Raw genomic sequence first — 17,490 nt, 5'->3', positions numbered from 1 at the left:
TTCAAGAGGACAAAGTGCCACCAGAAGGGAAGTTTCTTTGACAGAATATCTGCCTTGATGAAGACTATGAAAAACAATGAGGAAATAAATTTTAAAAAGTGGAAAAATGGGGCTGAGGATATGGCTCAAATAGTAAGGCACTCGCTTGGCATGCGTGAGGCACTGGGTTCGATCCTCAGCACCACATAAAAATAAAATAAAGATATTTTACCTAAAGCTAAAAAAAAAAAAAAAAAAAGAAAGAAAAGAAAAGTGGAAAAACAAGAAGCTGCATAAGACGGGTAGCAAAACAATGACCTCACTTTGCAGGGAAGAATGCATATGTAGTCACAATAATGTGGATACTGCTTAAATTGACCAGTATGCAGAGTAAGCAAGACCATTTTCTAGAACGTTTGAATATTATCATATTTAAAGACAAAATAGTTATAGAGGAAAGAAACTGAGAGGTATAAGACAAGGTAGAGAGGATACTAGTAATAATGTCTTCCTCTGCCTTTACAAACGGAGAGCCAAAGATACTATACACAGTTGACAAAATAATAAAGATGAAATGCATTATTAAAATAAAAGCTACAGGGCTGGAGTTCTAGCTCAGTAGTAGAGCGCTTGCCTAGTACGTGTGGGGCACTAGGTTCGATCCACAACACCACATAAAAATAAATAAAGGCACTGTGTCCATATATAAGTAAAAAACTATTTAAATAAAGTTAAATAAAAGCAATAACCAAGACAGGAACTAAAAACAGTAACAATATTATGATATTGAGAAAAGGTGTAAGTTTAGGAGTTAAATCCTTATCTATCATAGCAAACAATCAAAAAAAAAATGTGTGTGTGAGGGCTGGGGCAGAGCTCAGTGGTAGAGCACTTACTTTGCACGTGTGAAGCATTGGGTTCGATCCTCAGCATCACATACACATACTGTGTCCATCTACAACTAAAAGAATATTTTTAAAAAATGTGTGTGTGAAAAAATAAACTATAGTAGTATCAAAAGAATGAGAAAACAGGCCACAGATTGGGAGAACATTTTGCAAATGACATTGTTACAAAAGACTGATATTCAAAATATGTAAAGAAGTCCTAAAACTCAACAATACAAAAACAAACAACCTGACTAAAAATGGGCAAAAGATTTGAACAGACAACTCATCAAAAGAGATAGATAGTTGGGTGCAGGGCACCAAGTGCACGCCTGTAATTTCAGTGACTGCAGCAGGAGGATCACAAGTTTGAGGCCAGCCTGACTGAGCAAGACCCTGTCTCAAAAAATAAAATATAAGTAAAAAGGTCTGGAAATGTAGTTCAGTGGTAGAGTACACCTGGGTTCAATCTCTTTTTTTTATTGGTTTTTCAAAACATTACAAAGCTCTTGACATATCATATTTCATACATTAGATTCAAGTGGGTTATGAACTCCCATTTTTACCCCAAATGCAGATTGCAGAATCACGTCGGTTACACATCCACATTTTTACATAATGCCCTATTAGTAACTGTTGTATTCTGCTACCTTCCCTATCCTTTACTATCCTCCCTCCCCTCCCCTCCCATCTTCTCTCTCTACCCCATCTACTGTAATTCATTTCCCTCGTTTATTTTCCCATTCCCCTCACAACCTCTTATATGTAATTTTGTATAACAATGAGGGTCTCCCTCCATTTCCATGCAATTTCCCTTTTCTCTCCCTTTCCCTCCCACCTCATGTCTCTGTTTAATGTTAATCTTTTCTTCCTACTCTTCCTCCCTGCTCTGTTCTTAGTTGCTCTCATTATATCAAAGAAGACATTTGGTATTTGTGTTTTAGGGATTGGCTGGCTTCACTAAGCATAATCTGCTCTAGTGCCATCCATTTCCCTGCAAATTTCATGATTTTGTCATTTTTAAGTGCTGCGTAATACTCCATGGTGTATAAATGCCACATTTTTTTATCCATTCATCTATTGAAGGGCATCTGGGTTGGTTCCACAGTCTAGCAATTGTGAGTTGTGCTGCTATGAACATCGATGTGGCAGTATCCCTGTAGTACGCTCTTTTAAGGTCTTCAGGGAATAGTCCGAGAAGGGTATCGTGGTTCCAGCTTTCCCAGGAATCTCCATAGTGCTTTCCAAATTGGCTGCACCAATTTGCAGTCCCACCAGCAATGTACAAGTGTACCCTTTTCCCCACATCCTCGCTAGCACTTGTTGTTGTTTGACTTCATAATGGCTGCCAACCTTATTGAAGTAAGATGGTATCTTAGGGTGGTTTTGATTTGCATTTCTCTGACTGCTAGAGATGGTGAGCATTTTTTCATGTACTTGTTGATTGATTGTATGTCCTCCTCTGAGAAGTGTCTGTTCAGGTCCTTGGCCCATTTGTTGATTGGGTTATTTGTTTTCTTATTGTTTAATTTTTTGAGTTCTTTGTATACTCTGGATATTAGGGCTCTATCTGAAGTGTGAGGAGTAAAAATTTGTTCCCAGGATGTAGGCTCCCTATTTACCTCTCTTATTGTTTCTCTTGCTGAGAAAAAACTTTTTAGTTTAAGTAAGTCCTATTTGTTGATTCTTGTTATTAACTCTTGTGCTATGGGTGTCCTATTAAGGAATTTGGAGCCCGACCCCACAATATGTAGATCGGAGCCAACTTTTTCTTCTATCAGACGCAGTCTCTGATTTGATATCTAGCTCCTTGATCCACTTTGAGTTAACTTTTGTGCATGGCGAGAGGAGGGGATTCAGTTTCATTTTGTTGCATATGGATTTCCAGTTTTCCCAGCACCATTTGTTGAAGATGCTAGCCTTCCTCCATTGCATGCTTTTAGCTCCTTTATCAAATATAAGGTAGTTGTAGCTTTGTGGATTAGTCTCTGTGTCCTCTATTCTGTACCATTGGTCCACCCGCCTGTTTTGGTACCAGTACCATGCTGTTTTTGTTACTACTGCTCTGTAATATAGTTTGAAATCTGGTATCGCTATACCACCTGATTTACATTTCCTGCTTAGAATTGCTATTGCTATTCTGGGTCTTTTATTTTTCCATATGAATTTCATGATTGCTTTATCTATTTCTACAAGAAATGCCGTTGGGATTTTGATTGGCATTGCATTAAACCTATAGAGAACTTTTGGTAATATCGCCATTTTGATGATGTTAGTTCTGCCTATCCATGAACAGGGTATATTTTTCCATCTTCTAAGATCTTCTTCTACTTCTCTCTTTAGGCTTCTGTAGTTTTCATTGTATAAATCTTTCACCTCTTTTGTTAGGTTGATTCCCAAGTATTTTATTTTTTTTGAGGATATTGTGAATGGAGTGTTTTTCCTCATTTCCATTTCAGAAGTTTTGTCACTGATATACAGAAATGCCTTTGATTTATGCGTGTTGATCTTATATCCTGCCACTTTGCTGAATTCATTTATTAGTTCTCGTAGTTTCTTTGTAGACCCTTTTGGGTCTTCTAGGTATAGAATCATGTTGTCTGCAAATAGTGATAATTTAAGTTCTTCTTTTCCTATTTTTATGCCTTTAATTTCTTTCGTCTATCTAATTGCTCTGGCCAGTGTTTCGAGAACTATATTGAATAGAAGTGGTGATAGAGGGCATCCCTGTCTTGTTCCAGATTTTAGAGGGAATGCCTTCAATTTTTCTCCATTCAGAATGATGCTAGTCTGAGGCTTAGCATAGATTGCTTTTACAATGTCGAGGTAAGTTCCTGTTATCCCTAGTTTTTCTAATGTTTTGAACATAAAGAGATGCTGTACTTTGTTGAATGCTTTTTCTGCGTCTATCGAGATGATCATATGATTCTTATCTTTAAGTCTATTGATATGGTGAATAACATTTATTGATTACCCTATATTGAACCATCCTTGCATCCCAGGGATGAATCCTACTTGATCATGGTGCACAATTTTTTTGATGTGCCTTTGTATCCGATTCGCCAGAATTTTATTGAGAATTTTTGCATCTAGGTTCATCATAAATATTGGTCTGTAGTTTTCTTTCTTTGAGCTGTCTTTGTCTGGTTTCGGAATCAGGGTGATGGTGGCCTCATAGAATGAATTTGGCAGAGCTCCCTCTTTTTCTATTTCCTGAAATAACTTGAAAAGTATTGGTATTAATTATTCTTTAAAGGTTTTGTAAAACTCCGCTGTATACTCATCCGGTCCTGGGCTTTTCTTGGTTGGTAGTCTTTTGATTGCTTCTTCTATTTCATCCATTGATATTGGTCTATTCAAATTGTGTGTATCGTCCTGACTCAGTCTGGGCAAATCATATGACTGAAGAAATTTATCGATGTCTTCATTATCTTCTATTTTATTGGAATATAGGTTTTCAAAATAATTTCTAATTGTCTTCTGTATTTCTGTAGCATCTGTTGTGATATTGCCTTTTTCATCCCGTATGTTAGTAATTTGAGTTCTCTCTCTTCTTCTCTTCGTTAGCATGGCTAAGGGTCTGTCGATCTTATTTATTTTTTCGAAGAATCAACTTTTAGTTTCGTTAATTTTTTCAATAGTTTCTTTTGTTTCAATTTCGTTGATTTCCACTCTGATTTTAATTATTTCTTGCCTTCTGCTACATTTGCTGTTGTTTTGCTCTTCCTTTTCTAGGGCTTTGAGATGAAGTGTGAGCTCATTTATTTGTTGGTTTTTCCTTTTTTTGAGGAATGACCTCCAAGCAATGAATTTCCCTCTTAAAACTGCTTTCATTGTGTCCCATAGATTCCAATATGTTGTGTCTGTATTTTCATTTATCTCTTAAGAATTTTTTATTTCCTCCTTTGTCTTCTGTAACCCATTGATCATTCAGTAACATATTGCTCATTTTCCATGTGATGTAGGATTTTTCCTTCCTTCTTTTATCATTGATTTCCAGTTTCATTCCATTATGATCAGATAAAATGCATGGTATTATCTCCACCCCTTTATATTTACTGAGGGTTGCCCTATGGCATAATATATGGTCTATTTTTGAGAAGGATCCATGTGCTGCTGAGAAAAAAGTATATCCACTTGATGATGGTTGATATATTCTATATATTTCAGTTCAGTCTAGGTTATTGATTGTGATATTGAGTTCTATAGTTTCTTTATTCAACTTTTGTTTGGAGCATCTGTCCAATGGTGAGAGACATGTGTTGAAGTCACCCATAATTATTGTGTTGTGGTCTATTTGATTCTTGAACTTGAGGAGAATTTGTTTTATGAACGTCACAGCACCATTATTTGGTGCATAAATATTGATAATTGTTATGTCTTGTTGGTGAATGGTTCCTTTTATCAGTATATAATGTCCTTCCTTATCTCTTTTGATTAACTTAGTCTTGAAGTCGATTTTATTCGATATGAAGATGGCCACCCCTGCTTGCTTACGAGGACCGTGTGCATGGTATATTTTTTCCCAACCTTTCACCTTCAGCCTGTGTATGTCTTTTCCAATCAGATGTGTCTCCTGGAGGCAATATATTGTTGGATTTGTTTTTTTAATCCATGTTACCAGCCTATGTCGCTTTATTGGAGAGTTTAAGCCATTAACGTTTAGAGTTACTATTGATATATGGTTTGTACTGCCAGCCATGTTTGATTATTTATCTGTTTTTTTAATTTAGTTTGTTTCTCCATGATTAGCTTTCCCCCCGCCCTCTGTCATTACCGAGGCACTTCCCACTGATGGTTTTGGTTGTTGTTTTTCATTTCTTCCTTGTGTAGTGTTTTGCTCAAGACGCTTTGCAATGCTGGTTTTCTGGCTGCAAATTCTTTTAGCTTTTGTTTATCAAAACTTTTAGCTTTGGGGCTCGGGATGTGGCTCAAGCGGTAGCGCGCTCACCTGGCATGCGTGCGGCCCGGGTTCAATCCTCAGCACCACATACCAACAAAGATGTTGTGTCCGCCGAGAACTAAAAAATAAATATTAAAAATTCTTAAAAAAAAAAAAAAAACTTTTAGCTTTTTGTTTATCATGAAAGATTTTTATTTCATTGTCGTACCTCAAGCTCAATTTTGCTGGATACAGAATTCTTGGTTGGCATCCATTGTCTTTCAGTGTTTGAAATACGTTGTTCCAGGATCTTCTCGCTTTCAGCGTCTGTGATGAAAAATCCGTTGTTTACCTTATTGGTTTACCCCTGAATATAATCTGCCTCCTTTCTCTTGTAGCTTTTAATATTTTCTCTTTGTTCTGTATATTGGATATCTTCATAATAATGTGTCTTGGCATTGGTCTACTATGATTTTGTGTGCTCGATGTCCTGTATGCATCTACAATTTGTATATCCGTTTCCTTTTTTATTTCTGGAAAGTTTTCTGTAATTATTTCACTCAGCAGGTTACTCATTCCCTTGGTTTGAATCTCTGTACCTTCCTCTATCCCGATGACTCGTGAGTTTGGTTTTTTTATGTTATCCCATATCTCTTGGATGTTTTTCTCGTGATTTTTTACCAGCCTTTTTGAGTTGACTAGACTCTTTTCAAGATGATATATTTTGTCTTCATTATCTGACATTCTGGCTTCTACTTGCTCCACTCTGTTAGTGATACTTTCAATTGAGTTTTTAATTTGGTTTATCGTTTCCTTCATTTCTAGAATTATTGTTTGATTTTTTTATAATCTCTATCTCCTGATAAAGATGCTTAACTTCTTCTTTTATCTGTTTATGTAATTCATTTTCAATGTGTTCTTTCACTGTTTGGATTTGCTGTCTCATATCCTCTTTAAGGTTCCATTCCATCTGTCTAAGGTATTCCTTGAGTTCTTTATATGACCATTTTTCTGATGACTCTAGGTCCTCCTGAATATTTAGGCTGTCCTGCATTGTTTGTACTCCTTTTCTTCCTTGCTTTTTTATGCTGCTCATGTTACTTCTTGTTCTGTTTGACTGCTGAGTTACTGTTTACTCTTATAAATTTATTTGATGCTTGGGAGGAAAGATATTAGAAGGAAAGGGAAGAAGTCACTAAAGAGAATGAGAGTAGGCAGGTAGAATTCAAGGAAGGGGGAATAAGAAAATTGAAAACAAATGAAAAGACAAAAGAAAAAAAATAGAAAAGAAAGAAAGAAAGAAAAAAATTTTAAAAATAATAATGATAATAAAAAAATGAAAATTAAAATTTAAAAAAAATAATAATAAAATAAAATAATTTTTAAAAAATTAAAAACATTAAAAAAGAGTTAAAGAACAACAAAAAAATGAAAATGAAAGGAAAAAAAAACCCAAATTAAGAAAAAAATAATAATAATAAATGCAGTCATAGAGTTAGATTAACTTCTCTTCCAGTAGGTGGAGCTGTGCCCACTGGGCCAAGCTTCTCCTCTCAATAGGTGGGAACCAATCACTGTGCGGCAGCTCTTCCTCCCAGACTGGGTGGGTCTCCAATCCTGAGAGCCAAGGGCCTTCTCTTGTGTTTCCTCAATCCAGGCCCCGCTCACCTGTGACGCTCACCACAATACTGGCTACACACCAGGTCTGCTGCTCCCGGGAGCCCTGTTTTCATGAACGCCTGGGCACACTCTCCCTGTTTGCCTCCCTCAGACCCTAAGTTTGTAGAGCTTGGGGCTGAGAACTCCCAGCGAATTTGCTTGCCCTCCGGTAGCCACGCCCCCGGTAGCTGGTGCAAGGGATCTCAGTTGTCAGCACTGGTGGGAGCTCCGCACCTCGAGTCCCGTGACACTCCTGATTCCCTCGGTCTGACTATAGCACTCACGGGAGAGCTGGAAGGGGCCCTTAAGGTTTCCCCACTGTGTGGAGAGGGATGGCTAGGGGATTACACACCTGTCGCCGCTGGCTTCAATGAAGTTATCTCCTCCGCCCGTGACGTCAGTTCTCTGCCATGGTGGTATCCCATGCAAATGGTGTCCGTTCGTTCCCTTTGCCAGGTGACCAATGCAACGGGTGGGTCCTGACTGTCTCTCCCAAGCCCCGTTTCAATCCTGTGGCCACTGCCTATGAAGGCTCGGTTGGCTTTTACCTCTGTAAGTTCAGAAGGGCCGACCAGTTATTTCAGCGGGATCGTTAGTGCTGAGTCACGAGAAGCAGGCGAACCGGAGCTTGAATGCAGCCGATCCGGGCTCGGTGTGTGTTCCGAGAGGCCCAGACTGTTAGCCCCAGATCCACGTCAGCTCAGCTTTGCCTAGTGATCCTGAGCAAACAGCATTTAGACAGTTTACGACTCCCTATGCCCGCACAGCTGAAGGGGTCAGAGACTTGATCTCTCCACGCCCGACGCCATGTTGGATCTCCAGTCACAATCATGATGCTGTGATTCAGGCCTCTTCAGGGCAGTGGGGCATAGCTCTGATAGGTGGCAACATGTCCATACAGGAGAGCACTTGAGCAAGTCTTGAGTCACTCCAAGCTTTAGGCATTCCCCGTACTGGCCACCAATTGCTGAAGTCTGGCTAGGCACAAAATCATGAGCCACTCAAGCAGGAACAAACTTTATTTTTTGAAACTGCCGCCAATGCCCCGTACGCCCCCAGGATCCTGATCGACCCACCCTGGGTTCAATCTCTAATGCCACATGAAGAAAGAAAGATACAGATGGAAGAAGAGCACGTGAAAAGCTACTCCATATCATCATGGAGATTTTAATAATTAAAACCACAGTGAGACATCACTACACATCAAGTAGAATGGCTAAAGTCTCAAACACTGACAACACCAAATGCTGGCAAGGTTGTGGGACAAATAGGAACCCTCACAGGGTGCGGTGGTGCACATCTGTAATACCAGCAGCTCAGGAGGCTAGGCAGGAGGATCACGAGTTCAAGGCCAGTTTTAGCAAATTAGTGAGGCTCTAAGCAACTTACTGAGACCCCCCTACTCAAAATAAAAACTAAAATGGTTTGGGGAAGCAGCTCAATGGTAAAATGCCACTGGGTTCAATCTCCAGTAACTAAATAAATAAATAAATAAATAAACAAATGAGCTATCAAGCTGTGTTAGTCAGCTGTCACTGTAATAATATAAAATAATAAACATTAAAAAAAAGAGATTTATTTTGGCTCACAATTTAGAGGTTTCAGACTGATGGGTTAGCCCTGTCGTTTTTGTCCTGTGGCACACACAGAGGGAGCTCATGATGGAGCAAAATCATTCACCTCGTGGCTAGGAAGCAAGAGAGAAGAAGTGGGTCCCCCAGTCACCAACAGTGGCACACTCTCAGTGACTTGAAAACCTCCTACTAGGCGCCACCTCTTAAAGCTGGGCATTGAGCTTCTAAGCTCACTTATTCAAACCACAGCACAAACCATGAGAAGACATGGAAGAACCTTGAGTACATGGTACTAAATGGAAGGAGACAATCTGAAAAGGTTGCACACCTTATGATTCCAACTATAAGGCATTCTGGAAAAGGCAAGACTATAGACAGTAAAAAAAAAAAAAAAACAACAACAATAAATAGTTGAGGAAGTAGTGAGGAAGGAGGGAAAGATAAATAGGCACAGCACAAAGGAATTTGAAGGCACTGAAAATACTCCATTTGATACTGCAATGGTGGGTGAAAGTCATTTCACATCTGTCCAAACCCACAGAACACACACCACCAAGAGCGAAGCCCAGTGTAGCATAGGGACCCTGGGTGCCAAAGATGTGTCAGTAGGTTCATTGATTATAACAAATGTATCAGTCTGGTGAGAAATGTTGATAACAGGTGTGTTTGGGGACAGGAGGTACACAAGAGTAACTGTATTACTTGCCCAATTTTGCTATGCATAAAACTAGTCTAAAAATTAAAGTGTGTGTGTGTGTGTGCACGTGAATGTGTGTTTTAAATGCAGTATAAGCATTATCAAGTTGTTATTTGATCATCCCCAAAAGAGGGACACAAATTGAGAAGAGGACAGGGCATCAGTGGTCTTGCTTTTTATAGGTTCTTTTTCCTAGTCTGTTTTTAAACCTGTGTGTATACTACTCTGATAATAAAAATTATGACAAAGCAATGTGTATGTTTATAAATATAGTGTAGAAGCAGGAAATCCATTGGATTTTTTAAGCAGTACTGAGCCTTTTGACTTAGAATAAAAAAGATGAAAAGAAGTTTGAGGCAATTCAGCAAGCAGACTCTCTGCCATAAGGAACAAAATCTGTTATCTTATCTTGGGGCCCCACCTTGACCATGTAAAATGGAATTTCTTCCATAGCTAGACTGCTCTTTGGTTAGTCTCACTACAGTGTGCTCTAGAGATTCATACAATCTCAAATTAAAGTTAACGGAGACATTCTTTGCAAATCAGAGGAAAAGCCACAAAAGAGTCCTCACTCATCCAAATGAATCAAATCACAAATCAAATTGCCTTCTTTGTTAAAAGCAAACAGTAATATCAACATTTAGAGGTTTTGTATCCCTTCTTTCTTTCTTTCTTTCTGCTTCTCTTTCTTTGCAGAATTAATTTTGCTCATACTCCACTTGCTCAGCAACTTGGGTTAGAATTTTAAACACTTGTAAATCTACATCCTCCTCTTCCCCAAATATTCATGCTGTACCACAACCACCATGAACAGTGCTCCAGAACGAGGGGGACAATAAAGCTTCTGAACAAAAGACCCCTAACACTCAGAAGGGGGCTCCAGCCTTGAGAGGACACAGTGACCGCTCTGTGTTGGGTTGCAGGCTAGATGCGGGAGGATACAAAGCTGCAGTGTTTGTGAGGAGAGATAATGGTATGGTCTGACCAGCTTCTTGCAGGCAACCCACACAGCTGGCTGCAGTTAGTCATCTCCAGAAGAAGCCAAAATGGTTGTGGAAGGGCAGCTCCCAACATGCAAAAGTTTGGAAAGTACAAAGCAGCCAGGGACATCTACTTCCCACTGAAAGCAAAGTGGCCAGAACAATGCCTGACCCCAAAATTCACTCTGCACACAGCATTAGTCTCCCTGCCCATTGTGTGGGCCAAATGAAATCCTCATTGCCCAACTTGAGAGCTTGGCACTGCTGAAGCGAAATCTCCCAGCTTTGTGGGAAAAGAAAACCCACGGTCTCCAGGCAGCAAACGCTAAGAATGAATTGTTATCGAGGGCAGTGGAGCTTTAGTGAATGAAAAGATCTGCCTCCCCACGTGCAGCCTTGTTTCCGGAGAGATGGAAAAAGCTGGACTTCCAGGTTTGTAAGCTTCAATGCAAGTTAGAACAACCTAGTCTAGACCACAATGGAACTCTGACTCCTAAAAGTACTACACCTGGCTTGGCTGTAGCTCTGCCAGAGATCACTAAGAAACATTCAAGTTCCACTATTAAATTCATCTGAGAATTAGATGGAATGGATCCACTGAAACCTGCTTATTTTAATTAATATTGCTTTTTTGGGGTTGGGGGATGACTTTTTTTTTTTTTTTTTTTTTTTGGTGATGCTGGGGATTGAACCCAGGACCTTGTGCATTCGAGGCAAGCACTCTGCCACCTGAGCTATATCCCCAGCCCTGGGGTATGATTTTTAAAATTGACATGAGTCAAAACATAAAAAGAAGTTTAAGGAATCACCTACATATCTTAAATGAGAGTTTACTATGGAAGGGGATAATAAGGAGGATAGGGCTGGAATCAAACCCAGAGACCTGTGTTTGCTAGGCAAAAGTCCTACCACTGAGCTAAATCCCCAACCCAGTGCTTTAGTTTTCAAAGTATATTCATATAAAAAAATCAACTGGCAAAAGTATTAATTTTGTTTGAGGCAGTGTCTCACTATATTGCCCAGGTTAATCTCGAATTCTTGAACTCAAGCCATCCTCCTGCCATATCATATCCTCCTGAGCAGCCAGAAGTACAGAGATATGCCACCGTGCTGGCTTTTTGCTAAAATATTATTAACATCATCTTACAGATCAATAATCTAAAGCTTCATAATTTGCTCCAGGGTCACATAATAAGTAAATCTTCTGATACCTAAGGAATTATAAAATCATGTTCTTTCAGAGCTGGAAGAAACAGAAATTACATACCCTAATTTTTCATAGAAAATAGTATCAATGGCATCCAAATTCTGCTACTATTTGCTAAATTCCCATGTATGAGTTACCATGGAGTATCTTCAGTGAAAGAGAACCCAGCCTTAGACAAGCTAATATTCAACAGCTCACATAGTTGGACTATTATCCTTTATGTAAAGCTGAATTCTGTCTTCATTAACATGGTATACACTGGTTCCAGATTTTTTTCAGAACAGGAATCACAAAATACAAATGTATTGCCTCTTCCACATGACATGCAAGTATTTATTTGAGGGCAATTTTATTTTCCATACGTCTTCTATTCTTCACTCCAAACATTCCTAATTCTTCCCACCAGGCCTCAGGCCCAGAGTTCATTCATTGAATGAACTGTCCAGAGATCTTTTGACTTACCTATGGTCCTCTGAAACATTACCCAGAATCTCAGAAATGCTGCAGATATGGTCTCTATGAGTTAGGAATCTTTGGATTCCAACAGAAACACACAACAAGTTTTCAACAATATAAAGAAAAGTTTTTGGCAGGTGCAACTGAAAGTCTAGGCCAATTTAAGGTCCGGTTCAAGCAAAAGATGTTCTTAGGGTCAGTTTCTTTCCATATCTTGCTTCTGCCTTCCTTCCCAAATCATCTTCATCGGCTGCCTGCCCTTATGATGGCTCCAGCAGCTCAAAGCCTCATATCATATCCCATCAAATGCCCCAACGAACATCTCCTGGCATTCATTGTGTGACTCTTTCCTGGAATGAAGTCCACCTCACTGAAATGTCCAGACATGGAAGCCAACATGAATTCTACTGACAACTGGTCAATTCCAAAGACCACTGGGAAGACTTCTCCCTGGTAAGTACAAGACTCTCAATTTTCTGTACTTTCTGGGGCTAGTTAGTCCCATTTCTTTGCTTTGGTATAAAGAAGGCAAAGATATGAATAAGAAACATTTTGTTGCTTCACCATGTTCTTCAAGCTCTAAGACTGATGAAAACATGTTCAGCACTTTACCAATGACCTTTGTTTTACCCTCAACTAAATTAATATTCCAAGTTTTAAAATAAGAAAACCAACCTCTCTTGTGCAGAACCTATATCGCACCCAACACCTTAAAAATATTAACACAAAACCCTATGCAGTAGGTACTGTTTTATACATATTTTACCAAGATGGAAACTGAGGCACGGCTAAGTCAGATAACTTATCCAAGATTACAGAACATTGAGCTAGGATTCAATTGCAGGAAATATAGGCTCCAATGTTCATACTCTCAACCACTAAATTCCTCATTCCTTGCATATGGAAATAATATATGCTCTTTGTAAAACCAAAATAACCAAAATCCTATACCAGCCTGTGATGATCATTAAGAAGATACAGGAAAGGATCTCTCAAGTTGATACAAACATGGCTGGTCTTATTTGGGATCATAGTATACATATATGACATAAAGCTATAAACATCCTTTTGTGAACTATGTTTTATCATTTTAGAATACATTCTAGTTATAGCTTTCCAGGACAATGTAAATAGATGTAACTTGCTCTTTTTTGATTATATAAAAAATTTCGTTACTATATTAGTATATATACTCATTTTAGTACTATGTACTATCATTTATTTAACAAATACCTAACTTAGCGACATTCAGATTGTTCCTAGACTTCAGCCACATTGAAAAAGACTAAAATTAGCAAATTTCCCCTAAATTCACTACATATATGTATGCACAGGTACATTTACTTCTAGAGGACAGAAGCCCTGCATTCTCAAAAGCAATACATATTCTCAAAAGCAATTCAGTCACAACAGCTATTGCCAGACTGTTTTCCAAAAAAGATTGCAATTATTTACATGATACTATCAATATATAGGAATAATTACCTCTCTGTACCCTACCAACACTGGAAGTTTCTCTTTGATGGGTAAAAAATGCTTTTGTTTGCCTTGAATTTCTGATTATTACTAATGTTAAATATCTTTTTTTCTCTTCTTTTTTGTTTTTGCAATTTGAGTTGCTCATCACCCTACTCCTTACTGACCAACTTGAGTAAACTTGTATTGCTGCAGTTAAATCCCTACTTTAAATTTATATATATATATATATATATATATAATATTTTATTTATTTATACATTCATTATAAAATACTTACTATATATAGCATATTTATATATTTATTTACATATACATACTTAAGTCACATATAAAATCTCTTAGATCAAACTTGTTTTTTTCTTTTACAATATTTAAACAAAAATGTTTTTGCCACATAGCATTGATACCAAAGTGATGTCAAATAAAAGTGTTAATACTTCAGGTTTTATATTTTTTCTAGGAGCAGTTTTGTGAATTTATATTTTGAGAGAAAAATTCCAATTTCCTCCAGTTTTTCATATCTATTGTTCCTGATTTTGTTTCTTCCACACCTGTAAATTAGATCCTTATCTGTTTTCAATATTTTTTTTCTTTTTTTGCAATACTTGAGATTGAACCCAGGAGTACTCTCTCATTGAGCTATACCCCCAGCCCTTTTTTTTTAATTTTGAGATGGTCTCATTAGGTTACTGAGGCTAGCCTCAAACTTGCAATCCTCCTGCCTCAGCATTCCAAGTAGCCAGAATTATAGACATGCACCACTGAGTCTGGCTACCTTTTGCCTTTTCAAATAGTGTTAACTCTTATTTATATTTTATGTTTTCTACTTCACTTACTCCAGTTTTTATCATTATTCATTTCTTTTTCTTTTTTGTTCTTTTACCTACTTTCACTCATACATTTTTCAGTCTGTCTTTTCTTACACTAAAAGCATCTACAACTTAACTTCTTGATTATAGCTGCTATTCTACAGATTTTGCCTCTTTGAAACTCGCCTCTTTCTATTTATTGCTAGATGATTTATAATTTCTAGTTGACCTTTTTTTGGTGGAATAGGATATTTAAGAAGGGTATCTCTTCAAGGTAGTTTTTTTTAATAATAATTTTTCTTCTTTCTACTAATTTCACTAGATTAAAATCAGGTTACTGTGATCTTAATCCAGTGATTAAGATAGTTTCTACATTTTATTTTTGTTTTCTGTAATAAACTACATGGTCACTTTCTGTAAATATACCCTTGACACAGGGGAAGAATGTTTATATTTCCTGCTCCATACATTTATTGAGTATATTGTTTATAACCTCTATATTTTGTCTTATTTTATTTTTGTTTCTTTCAAAGGTTGAAAACTGGCAGTCTCCAAGCTACAGACATGCTTTGTTTAGCTGGCAAATGGCTTTAAAATGTATAAATCCCAATGCCTCCAGGCAAGGCGTGCATTATCCAGTTCACTGTGCAATTCCCATCATCCCTGCTGCCTTCTCCCTAATTCACATATTCATGCTACCCACTGGCCCCTTTGGGATTCCAAGTTGGCAGTCTAGTGTATCTGACCTGTCAAATTAGAAAATACACACATAATTAACATCTTCTAGTATAATATGCTTTTAAATGAATTCTTTTATATTTAGTTTTTGTTTTATGTGTTTTGCTGCATAAAGGTCAAAGACAGTTATATATTTTTGTCTTTTATCAGTATAGTATCTTTCTTTGTTCTGTTCAATACATTTATTCTTACATTCAGCTTTATATGATGCTAATATCGTTAATCTTTGATTTGGGGTAGGTGAATTTAGCTTAAGAATTTTTATTGTGGTACAGAGTTCACTTCATTTTGTTTGCTGTTTGTGAACTTTTTTTGTGTTATGTGGTACTGGGGATCGAACCCAGGGCATTGTAGATGCGAGGCAAGCACTCTACCAACTGAGCTATATCCTAGCCCTTACTTTTTTTTTTTTTAATATTTTTAGTTGTAGATGGACACAATACCTTTGTTTATTTAGCTTTATGTGGTGCTGGGGATCAAACCCAGGGCCTCACACATGCTAGTCAACTGCTCTACTACTGTGCAAGTGCTACAACCCCAGCCCGTTTACTAACTTTTTTTTAGTAACTTTATTTTATTTTTTTTATGTCGTGCTAAGGATCGCACCCAGTGCCTCAGACATGTGAGTAAGCACTCTACCACTGAGCCACAACCCCAGCCCTGTTTGTTAACTTTTATTTCATCATATATCCTTTCCTCACTTTTGCCAATTTGACATTGCTTCTCTTTCTTTCCTTTTGGTCTGCTTAGCCCTCGGGAGCATCTTAAATCCCTGTTACTTTGGAAATTCAGGTTTAAGTATCCCTAATCTGAAAATCCAAACTCTGAAATGCTCCAAAAAGCACTCAAAAACTTCCAGACTTTTGATTTTTTCAGATTAGGAATACTCAAGTTATACTAGGTTTTATCTCTTTTTAGTGGTTATCTGTCATTCCTAACAGTCTTCACCAAACTTTAAGCTATGTAACAATGCCTCCAAATCCATCAACGATAAAAAATGAGATTTTTAGAGAAATTTTATATCTGAATGCCTTGGATGTTTCCAATCCTAGTCCTGTATTTTACTAAGATAGTCTACAATTTTTAGTTCTAGGCTATGTCCTGAATTTTCCTTGGTAGTCAGATCCTTCTTCTAAAGAATCCTCCTCACTTTACACTTACATTATGAATTTTCACTTATGTATACTGTATATAATTTATGTACTCAACATTTCCTGCTGCAAGATTGACTGCTTGCCACTATATCTTATATTCTTAATCTTCCTCTGTATCTTCATAGTTGTATTCTGATCTAATCACCAGCATTTAATTGGATGTTCAAATAGGAAACATGAATCTTTCATGTCTAAAAAGATCCTTCTTTTGCCCTGATTCATAGAATGGTATCTTTTTTTTTTTTAAGAGAGAGAGAGAGAGAATTTTTTAATATTTTTTGTTTTTTTTTTTAGTTTTCGGCAGACACAACATCTTTGTTTGTATGTGGTGCTGAGGATCGAACCCGGGCCGCACGCATGCCAGGCAAGCGCACTACCGCTTGAGCCACATCCCCAGCCCCAATAACTGCTTCTGTCGGAGTTCCACACCTCTTTGCTCAAGGTACCAATGTGATGGTACCACCTGCACTATGCTATAACTAAGTTTATAGATCCTCCTTCCTGCAGAAGACTAAATAATGGCTCTCAGCAATGTCCACATCCTAATCCTTGGAACCTGTAACTTATGTTACTTTGCGTGGCAAAGAGATTTTTCAGATGCTAGAAAAGGATCTTGAGATGGAGAGACTATTCTGCATTAGCTGGTGGATTTGATGTCTTCACAAGGGTATTACCTCATTACAAGAAAGCAGAAGAATCAGAGGGGGAAAAAAAGCAAGTGTGATAACAGAATAAGAGGTTGGAGAGAGATACAGTGAAGATGGAGGAAAGGACCACAATGCAAGGAATAAGCACAGCCTCTAGAAGCTAGGAAAAGCAAGGAAATGAATTTTCCCCTAAAGCCTCCAGAAGGACTGTGGCCCTGCTAACATCTTGACCTTAGACTTCTAACTTACTGAACTGCCAGAGAACAAATCAGTGTCTGCAGCTACTAAATCTGATAATTTGTTACAGCAGTGATAGGAAACAAACATACTGCCTTGCTATAT

General features: G+C 37.8%; 1 protein-coding gene across 6 annotated transcripts in view; it reads right to left on the bottom strand.

Annotated features, from left to right (window-relative positions):
• Specc1 (sperm antigen with calponin homology and coiled-coil domains 1) overlaps positions 1–17,490 on the bottom strand; it is a 205,203-nt gene that overhangs the window by 115,588 nt on the left and 72,125 nt on the right. Inside the window, exon 5 of one of the 6 annotated variants that reach the window (XM_077800659.1) lies at positions 11,765–11,772. The exons of the other annotated variants lie outside the window; for them this stretch is intronic. Coding sequence (XP_077656785.1) covers positions 11,765–11,772 — 8 coding nt within the window. The remainder of the gene's footprint in view (positions 1–11,764; positions 11,773–17,490) is intronic. 6 annotated transcript variants of the gene reach the window in all.

This window comes from Urocitellus parryii, chromosome 7, assembly GCF_045843805.1.
Source record: "Urocitellus parryii isolate mUroPar1 chromosome 7, mUroPar1.hap1, whole genome shotgun sequence".
Lineage (NCBI taxonomy): Eukaryota > Metazoa > Chordata > Mammalia > Rodentia > Sciuridae > Urocitellus > Urocitellus parryii.
Note: the sequence above shows the minus strand (reverse complement) of the source record. Positions and strands in the feature narration are given on the sequence as shown.